Source organism: Electrona antarctica (genome assembly GCF_951216825.1).
Source record: "Electrona antarctica genome assembly, chromosome: 8".
Lineage (NCBI taxonomy): Eukaryota > Metazoa > Chordata > Actinopteri > Myctophiformes > Myctophidae > Electrona > Electrona antarctica.
The window spans coordinates 17413127-17426533 of NC_136789.1; the positions used below are offsets into that span (position 1 = coordinate 17413127).

The 13407-nt window shown below is 41.4% G+C and overlaps 1 protein-coding gene across 4 annotated transcripts in view; it reads left to right on the plus strand.

Annotated features, from left to right (window-relative positions):
* Nucleotides 1-2173: 2173 nt before the first annotated feature.
* coro6 (coronin 6) overlaps nucleotides 2174-13407 on the plus strand; it is a 28879-nt gene continuing 17645 nt past the window's right edge. Inside the window, exons 1-3 of one of the 4 annotated variants that reach the window (XM_079507225.1) lie at nucleotides 2174-2387; nucleotides 3520-3671; nucleotides 6501-6700. In XM_079507225.1, the coding sequence (XP_079363351.1) occupies nucleotides 6503-6700 (198 nt within the window). In that variant the 5' untranslated portion in view covers nucleotides 2174-2387; nucleotides 3520-3671; nucleotides 6501-6502. The remainder of the gene's footprint in view (nucleotides 2388-3519; nucleotides 3672-6500; nucleotides 6701-13407) is intronic. The other 3 variants (XM_079507227.1, XM_079507228.1, XM_079507226.1) reach the window with 3 other exon arrangements.

Consider the following 13407-nt stretch of genomic DNA (forward strand, 5'->3'; position numbering starts at 1 on the left):
AGTTGAATGGATGGCAGATATAGGCCCTAACTAACAAACTACCAGGTTTCAGGACTTCAGGTGATGTTTGTCGCCCTCTACCGGAAGAATGGGAGGGACAACACAACACTTGCAGAAAGAAACATTTTCAAAAAGCATTGAGTCATTCCACACAATTGGTATGATTTGGACTTGCCTGAGAGGGTTCTGGTGCGTGTCGTGACTCACCACGCCTCTCAGCCATTATAAAATACAAGGCAACCTCACACCTCTTGCGGCTTATTGCTTATTTACATCCACACCCACAACATCTTTCCAGTTTCCACACACTCCTCCCTATAAAAGTGACCACACCATATGGCATTAGGTGTGGTTTTCTGGTTCCACTGAAAAATCTGCCATTCATTTTTCCCATAGATTATTGATCAATAATTTTAAGCCTAGAATCAAGACATCCAAGATTCTGGTGAACCATAAATCGATTTAAGTACGATTTTGATTGCGACAGTAGGTCGCAGATTACTATGAAAACCTGCAAAACCTGTCAGTCGATCCGTCTGTCACGCCACCATATGGCCGTCAGTCCGTGATGCCTCGTGACATGTGTCATGCCACCATATATGGCCGCCAGTCTGTCACGCCTCGTGACACGCTCCATATATGGCCATCTCCATATATGAAGATCACGACACTGACCTCATCAAACCCTGGATAGCCATACATGGAGAAGACCTGTTCCTCTTCGATGTCTCCCTTTTGACTGATACCTGTCCATTCAAACTCTAGATGGGCCCGCCCCAAAGTTATCAACAGAGTTCTCAACAGGCCCGGCCCTACCTGGGCCCTCATCAAACCCTGTATACACTCAGGACACTGCCCCCGCTGCCACCCTTAGATCTCCATATATGGAGCTGACCTCTTTTGACGTTCCATATGTTGATCTGACCTCATCAAACCCTGTACACTCGACTCAAGACACGCTCCATATATGGCCAGTACAGAATTCATTCCATATGTTGATCTGTCCCCGAGGGCCAAAGCGCCAGTGCTCGCCCAGCATTCTGCCGTCACCCAGGCGGATCGCTTCTCGCCCTCAGGACGTCTTACTGGTTACATTACTATGAAAACCTGTCCGTCGATCCGTCCTCCATATATGGCCAATACAGAATTAATTCCATATGTTCATCTGACTCCAGAAGTGTTAAAGTGACATACGAGGCCTACCTCTTTAAATCCTTAGTCATGGTCCTACTCGCACTCATGACTTTCAAATCCTAGTCAAAGAGATTCTATAACAAGAGACGACCCATTAAGTCCCATAGTAACAAGCGCACTGGTGACCAGTGCCCCCGAGTGATGACTGTTGCTTTACAAAACATTATAGTTTACTGTACAAACAAAAACGTATATATATATATATACTATATATATATAATGCTTCAGTGAAAAAGTATTAATTAAGTATTAAAGTATAAATATGCATAGTAGGCCTACAATAATTATTCACTCATTTATTTATCATAATTCAATATGAATGGAATGGATCAGTGCAGAAATTATAGTCATTCAGAATTCCAGGTTGCATGTGTGCGCATGCATGTATGCACGCGCGTGACCGTGCATGTTTATGTGCATGAGATGTTACTTACAATTTAACATTAATCAGAATATCAGTATACGCACGTGCCGCAATCTTGGAGTGATGCGCCATCTAGTGGTGATTCCAAAAATACAAGGACTATCGTCTCTTGTTATAAAATCTCTTTGTCCTAGTCCTACGTCACTACTCCTACCATGATGGTGTTGGGACCAACAGGCAACAGGTGCTCTACCGCCAGTCACACAAATTGAAGCACGTGTTGGTCCACCACCACAACATAGGCTACATGGCATGTGTAGGTAGGTGGCACTAGTAGTGCACACTACATTTGAACTCGTGAATTGGTTCTTAAAATCTGCCAGCTTCAGTACAATCAGGCCTTTATGACCATAGATTTATATATCACTGAAAAGTACTGTAGCAATTAATTCGCGATTTTCAATATAGCGATGCTACACTACACTGACAATGGCGACACTGACTGACCTCCCTGACGCGCTGGCCCAGTGGCTGACGCGCCACAGATTGGCCACAACTGACACAGTCCGTCCTAAAATAGACCCCCCCACCCTCACCCCCCCCTTCTCTCTCGCTCTCTCTCTCGCTCTCTCGCTCTCGGTGTGAGGAGCGTCACTAGGTTCTCCAGTGCGCCTGTTCAGCAGGTCCCGCGCCGACTCTAGAAAACTGGATAATTTAGTCTGACAAAAGAGGACTAAACGGGGACCGAGGCAACAAGGCTATCATCCAGGGAATCAGGGGGGAATCAGAGGAGCATTCGGAGGTTCAGATCTCCATAACCCATAATAAGGTGAGTGAGTGTCTGACTGCTGTGGATTGTTATTCATGTTGTGTGTGCGTGGGGTGCTGCAGAGCGCTGCTTAGTGCGTCAGTCCCGTTTGCTGCACTGCTAGTTAAAGTGCGTCTGTGGAGTCCCTAAAGACGCATAGACAGGCTCCAGTGTGTTGTCACTGTGTCACACACATTCACACAGTTTAGAGACAGTTGTGACGCTGCACTTCTCTCTCATACTAGTTCTAAGTCGTGGCAGCTGTCGTGCAGGCTTCTTAACTGAGCACGACACCATGTACACCGGGGAGAGGGAGACCCCCACCCACCCCCTCCAATAACTACTTTCTTTCTCATCAATAGCTTATAGAATCTGACTGTCTCTCTGTGTGTCTGTCTTTGTGTGCTTGTAATCAGGTTGTGTTGGTATTTCTGGACAAATTGTGTCAACATTTGTTGCCCTATCATTAACTTAAAAGAGCTGGGAAGGAAGGAGCGTTTGGACAGGGTGGTGTACAAAGGGTCCATTTGGTTCCCCTGGTACACTCTCGGGGTGAAATGAGCACTCAGGCTTTACACAGTGTAGCCTACAGGGGCAGTGTGGCATGTCTATATTAGGAAAGTGGCCATGTCATTCTTTCACTCTGCCAGAGAGGGGGGGGGGGGTCCTCAGCAGTGTGTGAGTAGCATGCAGATACAAACTTCCATAATACACAAAGCACTTTGTGTTCGATCCTGAAAGTGATATATTTAACCTTCTTCAATTATGTTTTTCATAATCTCGATCTAGATTCCTAGATCCACATTCATTGGCAGAAAGAGTAGGCCAGTTCACTTTTAACCACACCCTTTTGTTGTCCAGGGTCCCCTAGGGGTCTTTTCTTGCCCCCCTCCCTTTTACCTATACACCAAACCATATTTTCACCTATTTTTTGTTAAATTATATACAGTGTGTGTGTGTGTGTGTGTGTGTGTGTGTGTGTGTGTGTGTGTGTGTGTGTGTGTGTGTGTGTGTGTGTGTGTGTGTGTGTGTGTGTGTGTGTGTGTGTGTGTGTGTGTGTGTGTGTGTGTGTGTGTGTGTGTGTGTGTGTGTGTGTGTGTGTGTGTGTGTGTGTGTGTCACCTCTTTTTGAATTCCCACTTCTAAAAACGCAGGTGTGCTGAAACCCGCTCTGATTGGTTGCCAGGTGGTTTATGGTCATCCACATCCACAGTTCCAAAAGAGGAGTTTTGACCCAGTTATCGAGTGCCTTCGGGGAGTGGAACCGGCCTACTTCTGATTTGGGCTTTTAGTGTCAACACATACAGTACGTCTGTGTGCTCTCATTAAGTCATATTTCAGACATATATGTTATAGGTTTACCAATTGTACGCTGTGAACATCACATTCCACTTGGTGTGCGAAGTGTCACACATCACGTAGGTGTCATGATCCCATCACTATCCCATCAAAGGGGTATTTAACTTTAAAACATTTCTGGGATCATTTCAACGTCGCCGTCTACTCACTTTTTTTGGAGTTGCTTTGTGGGTGGCCTCCAGCGGCTATATGTAATGGCACTCACCTGCTCTCCTGAAGGCTGGTTTGAACTTGGAGGTAGAGTGAGCTGGGAGAGATATACTTTGCTGACTGCATTTTGCTTTTGGCTCCTATACTGTACAACCAGGGTTCCCCAAGGTTCTATAGAGGGTATGCATGTGACATCATCGTACCCGGAAGTTATGCGGGAATGCCTACTGAGTGGCAAAAAACTACTTTCTGGCCATGACAGCCCATGTACATCCAAACAGAAAAGTCCTATCTGATTGCATTAAATAACGTCAAACAACGTTAAACTCACTTTGACACTCACTTTATCCATGCGCATACAGTATACCCGCTATACTTCTCCCACTCCTTTTCCCCCTCTACACCAAATCTCTCTCTTTGCCGGCAATAGCCAATCTACAAGCTCACAATACATGTTGTGAGCTTGCATATCTGTTTTTATTTTTACAAATGGTTGCCCCGTTTGGTCCATTTGGTTTTAAGAAAACGTGGAACAAAGTTACCACATCTTTGTTTGTGACATTAGGTTGCATTCTGGATCTGTGTATTTCCACTCTGTCTTGTGTCTCTTAGCAATTTGGCTCTCACACAGTGTTTGGTGGGACAATCGGCTATTAATAATATCTTCACTGATGGCTATCATACTTCTAGAATGCCTCCTGTGTATTTTTTTTATTTTTTTTCTCGAGGCTTATAGCCCCTCTGGCCTGTTGCCGGGGACAACCACATAACAGCAAGATGACAGGAACAACAACCCACTGTAATAGCACAGTAGAGTTAAAACAATTCACCTCACATATTAATAATAGCTTTTCAATAGGGTATCTAAAACATATGACTAGATCCATAGTGGAACAAAATGACTATAGACCAGTATCAGACATGGCTGTGAAATGTGTTACTGTGTTACAGAAATGTATTCAAAGTAATTAGCACAGCTCGACTACTCATTCTGTATCCTCGGGGAACATAATAATGACACAGCAAAAGTAGACACGACGTCTCAAAATTCAGAGTTACCCTAAAGATGTCCAGCAGCAAAGAAAATAAACAAAACTTTAACAAAAACAAAGTTTAAGAGTTTTACTATCCTGCAAGACCTGCATAATGTTCAGAAAGGGATCAATGATATCAAATCAAAGAAAAATATCCTGCACACTGTCTGGAACTGACAAAAGGGATGTTCTTTATTAAATCAACGTTTCGGTCCAGCATAATAACATAATTAGGAAGTACACGTGACGTAACCTGCATATATGTCACTATTTAAACAATCTTATTTGGCTATAAAACGAAGACTCACATGATCATACAGACACAAGCTATCATGCAGAACAGGAACACTGGAAAAAGACAAAAGAGGACGCTTCACAATACATGATGGGAAAACAGGGGTTCTCAACCTGGGGGTCGCCAACCCCTCGGGGGTTGAGAACCCCTGTACTAGAACCTCTATACTAGAGCTGCTCCTTTTGTCCTTCGTCTACACACCACTGATTCTCAATCTCAACCTGTGGGCTGGGGACCACTGGTCACTGGTAAAAGGGTATGGTGGAAGTGGGGCCCCAAATAATTGCAGAAACACTACGATTTTAAATGAAATGATGAACGTCAATATAAAATAATGTAAAGAAAAGAATGTCTTTGTATTTTGTTCTTTTAACATGGGGGGAAAACAAAAGTGTGTGTGTGTGTGTGTGTGTGTGTGTGTGTGTGTGTGTGTGTGTGTGTGTGTGTGTGTGTGTGTGTGTGTGTGTGTGTGTGTGTGTGTGTGTGTGTGTGTGTGTGTGTGTGTGTGTGTGTGTGTGTGTGTGTGTGTGTGTGTGTGCGCACATGCGTGCACATGCGTGTTGTTTTCAAAACTACATTTTTACACTGGATTGGAAGTCGATTGAGGTTTGATTGGGCTGAAACTTGGCACCCAAAAATAGAGATGAATAACAAAATCGTTTTTTAAACACGATTTCTTTACGCAATTATATTTTCCAGACAAATGACTCAAAAAACATTTCTTTAAATTATTTTTCTTACACAAATCCACTATTTTCTTTCTCTTTTTTTAATCAATTCTCTTACAAAGAGCCTGTATTTTATCCTCTTTTTTTACACGCCCTCTGCTGTTTGCATCACGATTAAAATTAAAATTAATTAATTTAAATTGTCACCAGTTTGAATCGATTTAAATTTTGAAATCATTAAAATTAAAATTAATTAATTTAAATTGTCACCAGTTTGAATCTATTTCAATTTTGAAATCGTTACATACCTACTCCGTTATAATCAATGTTCAAAGCAGCTCATGTTTCGTACTGAAAGATGTGTGTCTGAATTTGTAATGTGTGGAACTATGGCTTCCACTGTTGTCATTCATTTGATTGTTTGCTGAATATTATTGATTTTCTTTTAATCAGATATGATTTTCCTAATCCTGTATACAGACTGTTTCCCCCAATCTTTTTATTTATCATTCCTCACCTCACCCTTCTTTCACTATTGTTTGGCCACTCAGCTCTCAATCCGTCCTGCCTTGCTTCCCTTTATGACTTGTCTTGTTTTTCTGCTTCCATGTGTTCTGTGATCAACACAGCGATGAGTCGCAGCATTGTACGGCAGAGTAAGTTCCGGCATGTATTCGGCCAGAGTGTCAAGGCCGAGCAGATGTACGACGACATCCGCGTATCCAAGGTGACGTGGGACAGCACGTTCTGCGCCGTCAACCCCAAGTTCCTGGCGGTTATCGTGGAATCGAGCGGAGGAGGGGCGTTCCTGGTGATACCCGTCGATAAGGTGAGTAGGGTTCAATAGCCGCTCGAAGCATGTTGCATTCTTGCACGATCAAGCACACAATAAAACCTTCAGTTTTCATTTAACTCTGAGAGTGTACATAAACAAGAAGAAGGGGATCACACACTGAAGTATGAACGAGGCTCTTTGGATGCAAGCATTGTAACATTACTATAGTACTTACACACTGAAGTGAGGGGCGCTCTTATCATCATACATCATCATACATGATCACACTCCGTGCTCAGCAAATCAAATCATCACAAATGTGGTACACATTCCGTGCTCAGCCAATCAAATCATCACTATGTGGTACACACAAACACACAACGCTGGCCAATCAAATCATCACAAATGTGGTACACACAAAGCTGGGCATAGGAGGGGCTAGCGCCTCTCAAAAAAGTGCAAAAAGTGACATGGTGAAAATAATGTCGTTTCGGGCCTCGATCAGACCATCATCAACACTGGCACCTGTTTCAGCCAAGTCTATGGGCACTAAATGTGACGTCATGTGGCAGCCAAGTCTATATGGACGTTGTTTACAGCAGTTAAACAAACATTGATGGCGTGATACGTCATGTGGCCAATATAAATACATCTTGTGACTTGTTTTGTTACCTTCCGCCGTAGTCTGAAAACCTACCTCTTCAGACTCCATCATGACCCGTAGCACTTGCCCTAGCCCTGACATTTTTAGACTTAGATAGCATTTTATGTAGACTTATAGCATTTGTATGTAGACATAGCACTATAAAGTATACTTGCATAGTTCCACAATATAGATATTCCACTACTTACGTTCTTAGCTTACGTATGATTCATGATAACTACTGTACGTTTTATGTATGCGATGTATTACCATGCTTTTTGGTCCTGCTTAATGTAAATCGCTCTGGATTAAGAGTGTCTCATAAAAGCCTAAATTGTGAATTGTAATTGTAAATTGTTACAATAACACACTTTTTGGAGGAGTGATGCACACCTCACTTCACATTTTTGAGGGCCTATGTTCAGCTTTAAGTGTGTGTAAACACAAACTTTGTCCTAACACAAACGTTGAAGACGAAGGTGAGGACGCAAATTCTGATTGGCCGGAATGAGATGATGTATGATGATGTACGATGATAAGAGCGCCCCTCACTTCACACGTGTGATTTTTTTAAATATTTAGTTAATCCGGGTAACTCATTTGGTAATCACATATTTTGATTGATCCCAAAACAGATGTTACTTTGTGCTCAATGCGTGAAGTGTAAAGAATGCTGTGACTTAATGAGAACCCATATCCAGCAGCCTAATACATAATCCATGTCGGGGCCATGGCATTTTTCAGGCCAAGGACCCCTTAGTTGAAGCAGGGACCCAACTCGCAATGTTTTGTTTACACGAACACTCAAAATTGTCCATTCATTGTCAATGGGATTTAATGTTTGTGTAGGACAAAGTTTGTGTTAGCACATACACCAAAAGCTGGACAGCCCCTCAGAAATCACACTCGTGTGAAGTGAGCGGTGCCTTTCATCACAATGATGACGTCTGATGATGTCAACATGATGTCATGGACATTCCGTGCTCAAATGGACAGACAGACAGACAGACAGACAGACAAGACATACTGTACTGTATATGTACACAGAAGAATCCTGACATTTAATGTATCCATTTGTAACTCAGAGTGTGTACAAATGTAACCAGATGATATCTTTGAGGTGACTTTGTATGTGATATACTTTGTTCATGTAAGGGTTTCCCTGCCTGTCTGTATGATAGAGTCCAGACGGCTTTAGGACTCAGTGTTCCCTCTCCACCCTCCCCCACCCTGCCAGCATCACGTTTCCATCATACAGGACTGGGGGCAGAAAGTGAGCACAGGAAATATATACACACACTATATATGAAATACATGACATTTTTAATCCAGGTCCGTTTTAGATTTCCTTTGTAGGCAGTAGGCACACAGGGTTACAAATAGAAATGTCCTTCTTGTGGCTGTCAGACGTCAACCAGCTTTTGACACAGATCAATAACAGCTCACAGGAAGGTTTCTTGTTAGTTAAATCATTATAATAATAATAATAATAAAACAAAAAAAACTTTATTTGTATAGCACTTTCATGACATGAAATGCAGCTGCTTTAAAGAACAATAAAGAAAAGCAAAGGCATAAAACAACATTAAAATAATAGCAGTGAATAAGGCAATACAGTGAGGACATGAATAACAACAAGGATTTTAAAAGCTCAACTAAAAGAAAGAGTGTATAGAAGTTGTTCTTGAGCTGTGCTTTAAAAATGTCTACAGAGGCTGCCTGTTAAAGGTATAGTGGGAGTTTGTTCCACGCCATCGGCCCGCAGAAGCAGAAAACTGCTTCACCGTGTTTTTTAGTGGTCATTTTTTTAGGCACATCGAGCAGGCCAGCAGTGGAGGACCTGAGGGCTGAGGGGGGCGGTTTGGGACATATCTAGGCAGGCAGTCATAGGCATAGATATATATACTGTAAAGGCTAGATGGCTCAAGGCGGAGTCTCTGACGTAGTTCACCCGGCGGCCATCTTGCTTCGGGGCTACAGTACAGTATGTTCTATGGCAGCTCAAACAAAAACGGTCATAACTCGCTCAAATCTTGACGGATTTACAAAAGGGTTGGTTTATTACAAACGTTGTCAACGTGGCTATGATTCAGGACGCTTATCTGCTTAATTTTGTTTTTTATATGAACGTCGTATAAAAGCATATAAGTATGCGGACGTCTCTGACGTTTATAACAAACCAAACCGTTTGAAAATCGGTTGAAAATTGAGCAAGTTATGGTTATTTAAAAGTACATGCCCTGTCTATGACCGAAGTAAGATGGCCGCCACGTAGCAACGTCGCTCTCCATTGGCCAGAGCGCGGGTGAGCCATCTAGCTTTCTTATATATATCTATGGTCATAGGTAGGAAGGTGCGAGACCATTGAGAGCTTTATAAACACACGTAATAGAATTAATAAACAACCAGGAGCCAATGTAGTGAAGCAAAAACTGTAATTTGTTCTCTCATCTTAGTTTTAGTTAAATCTCTGGCTGTCAAATTTTGAACAAGTTGTGTTTTCTTTGGCAGCACAGAAAAAAGTGGATTGCAAAAATCATCGTTTTTGCATCATCCAATGACAAATAGGCTCTAATTTGCACAATATTCCGAAGGTGAAAAAAGGTAATCTTGGTAAAATTAAAATTATTAATGTATGTATTAAAATGTACTTTACTTGAGTATTTCCAATTTCCACTACTTTTATATCTACATCTTGAATCCAAATATAGTACTTTTACTCCACTACAATTATTTGAAAACATTAGTTAGTAGTTACTATTTCTTTTCTTCTTTCTTTCTTTCTTTCTTTCTTTCTTTCTTTCTTTCTTTTTTTAATAAAAAGGCCTATATTCTGTATTGATTTTCTCTAGATCAGAGATTAAAACACAACACATATCCAGACCTAGATCCAGAGTCCAGAGTGTGGCCAAACTAGCCAGCCATGTTTATGTGTTGGCCCAACAACCTGTGTTGGATAAACTCAAAGGACTGCAATAACTCTAAGAAACCCATAGCCACAGCATTTGAAGCATTGTCCAAGTGAATATTCAAATCTCAGTTATGTCATAGTTAGTTCTGTTAGTTGGATTTCTGTTAGAAATACTGCTAGTTGTTTACTTTGAAACAGCTTTATTCAAAGGGCACTATTTTAAGAGCATGGGTCCCCTCTCTTGGCCCCAAGCCCAAGTTTTAGACACCCTGGGGAAGTATTACACATGTCACTGAAATAAAAATGCAATTAGGGGAAGAGCAACGGGCCAGACAGAGCAGACCTATTAGGTAATGCTGAGTCATTTGGATGTTAAATTTCCCCAGGAATTATTATCCTAACTTTGGCTAAAAATACACAATGGACAGACACCTGCCTGGCATAGTATCGAATGGTGTGCTCATGTCCCCTGGTCATGTACCCATTGTGTAGCTTGTGTCATATAACATATGCTGTGTAACGGACAGGGTGCAAAGTAAATGTTATGCCTCACAATAGAGAGACGTCAGTCACTAACTAACTAGCTCATGGATCACAGACATCTGTAGTTTTGGAGCAGAGCTTGGTTCATAGGAACATATTGAGTACACAGTCCTCAGTGTTCATTGAAGTCAGAGTCTACAAATGGAACCAAATGGACCCCTTAAGGGGTAAATTCACACTGAGGTTTTGACTGTGTAGGGCTTCCAGCATGCATGGACCTTTATTTCAAGTGAAAAAGACACACTGTATAGTTAATAAAGCATTGTATTCGGTTACAACAATGTGGCTGCATGTGATGTCAGAAAAATCTAGCTAATTCCAAAGTAAAGCAACAAAATGAACAGAAACTGTATCAAGAGAAGAATACTTTTATACATCAATGATTTTATATCTACTATGAGTCAGTTTGTAAATATCCCATATAGCATCTCTTCACTCCATACTACACTTTGAATCTTTTCTAAGTAGCATGACATTAAAAATGTTTGGCACAGCTGTGGAACTCTGAACCCAATACGACACAGTGTGAGTTTGTAGATCAGCACCAGGGTACAACAGAGAATAAATTTAAGTCATACTGTACCGTACCATTCCACATAAATTAGTTTTTTGACAACTTCTCTAAACACAATTTTTATGTGGTGCAACCACTTCCTTAAGTGACTATGTGTGTGGCTGGCTGGGTGGGTGGGTGGGTGGCTGGCTGGGTGGCTGGGTGCGTCTGAGCACGAAAACAGCATGGTTGTTTTTCACCACCTGTGCGCAACCTAATACACACACAAACACACACGCATATATTAACTGTATATATGGTGATTTTGGGTGTGCCAGTATAGTACAGTGACAGTACAGTACAGTAGAGGGTACAGTAGAGGGACCCCCACACGGTAACTCTGTCATTTATCAACCCCCCCCCCCCCCCCCCCCCCCATCCCCCCCCCAGGGACCCCCACACGGAGTTGCACCACTTACTTCACACGGGTGTGATTTTTAAATGACATAGGCACCGGAAATATACCAGAAATGTACTGTATTTTTGAGTGGTGTAAACCACTCCTACAACTGGCTTTGTTAGTTTACGTGTCTGTCCGTACCAAAAATAATGAAATCATAATGAAATCACACCCAGGTGAACAGGGTGAACATAGCAACCATGCTCATTTTTTCTGCACAGACTAACAAAGCCAGTTGTAGGAGTGGTTTACACCACTCAAAAAAATCACACCCTGTGTGAACTGAGTGGTGTATGGTCTTATATAGCCTGTCTGACGTAATGAAATCATGTCTGACGTAATGAAATCACACCCGGGTGAACAGGGTGAACATAGCAACCATGCTCATTTTTTCTGCACAGACTAACAAAGCCAGTTGTAGGAGTGGTTTACACGGGTGTTTTCCTTTTCTTTTTTTCTTTTTTTTCTTTTTTATTTTTTTTTATTTTTTTTACAGTTAATGAATACAGTTTCTGAAACTTGTTGAGTTCCAAATTATTAGGACACTGCAGCATTCATTCTTGAGTGATACTTCCATAGACAAAGGCTGTAATGACAACTGGTGTCAGAGAAAGAAAAAAAACCTACTGAAATGAATGTTACACAGTATGACTTCAAGCATTATGACGTTGCTGAGCCTCACAGAATCAGAATCAGATTTCTTGTAACATCACAGGTTTACAAGGTAAAACAGTGGGTGAAATTCCATTTTGTGCATAGTTCCCATTGTGTTGTTATTTTCATACAAAAAAGAAAGGGAAGAAGAAGGGGGGGAGTGGGAAAGGAGATCAAACAAGAAACAAAAAATACCTGCATATTTACACATAGTACCTGAGATAAAATATAAAGGTGGGTGAACATAGCTTATACTTATTGGTTAAGGTGCGAGAAAGGTGCGAGAAAAAAAGTGCGTTGTACATGGAATTAAGGTACAAAAACACTAAAGTTAACGTTAAAGTTAAACCCTTTTAGTGTTACATCTACAGTGGGATGGGTTCATTAAGGTCAGAAGAGTTGTATACTGTGACTGTAACAGCAGGCAGAATTGGTGCAATATAGTAAATGTACTTAGTTACTTTCCACCACTGCCACAATATATTAAAAATATTATCCTTTTCCAATTTGACAGGTACAGGGGTAAAGGAATGGTGTCGGCCTATATGCCCGGTTGTACAAAAATAACTAAATTAATAAATCCAACACAACACAAATAATAAAGAAAAGAAGTAAACCAAGCGACCATGGATTGTGAGCTGTAGCATGACTGATCTGCTACAGTATCTGCTACAGTATTTCAATATATTTTAAAATGTTATACATTTTTTACTTGTGAAATTGGACATTCTGCACAATGAGTCCTTTTACTTTTGGTACTTTAAGTATTATTTTGATGATACTTTTGTACTCTTACTCAAGTAAAATTAATATACGGTACTTCTACTTGTAACAGAGTATTTCTACATTGCAGTATTGCTACTTTTAAATGTTTTTTTTTTTTTGCTGCTTCCGCCTTTATTTTATATTTTTTATAGAGGGACAGACAGTAGGCTGACAGGAAATGGGGAGAGAGATGGGGGAGTGACATAGGGAGTCGAACCCGCGGCACACTGCCAGACTGGATTGCCAGCCAAGGTGCCTGGACCGCTGAGCCACGGCCCAGGCCTATTGCTAC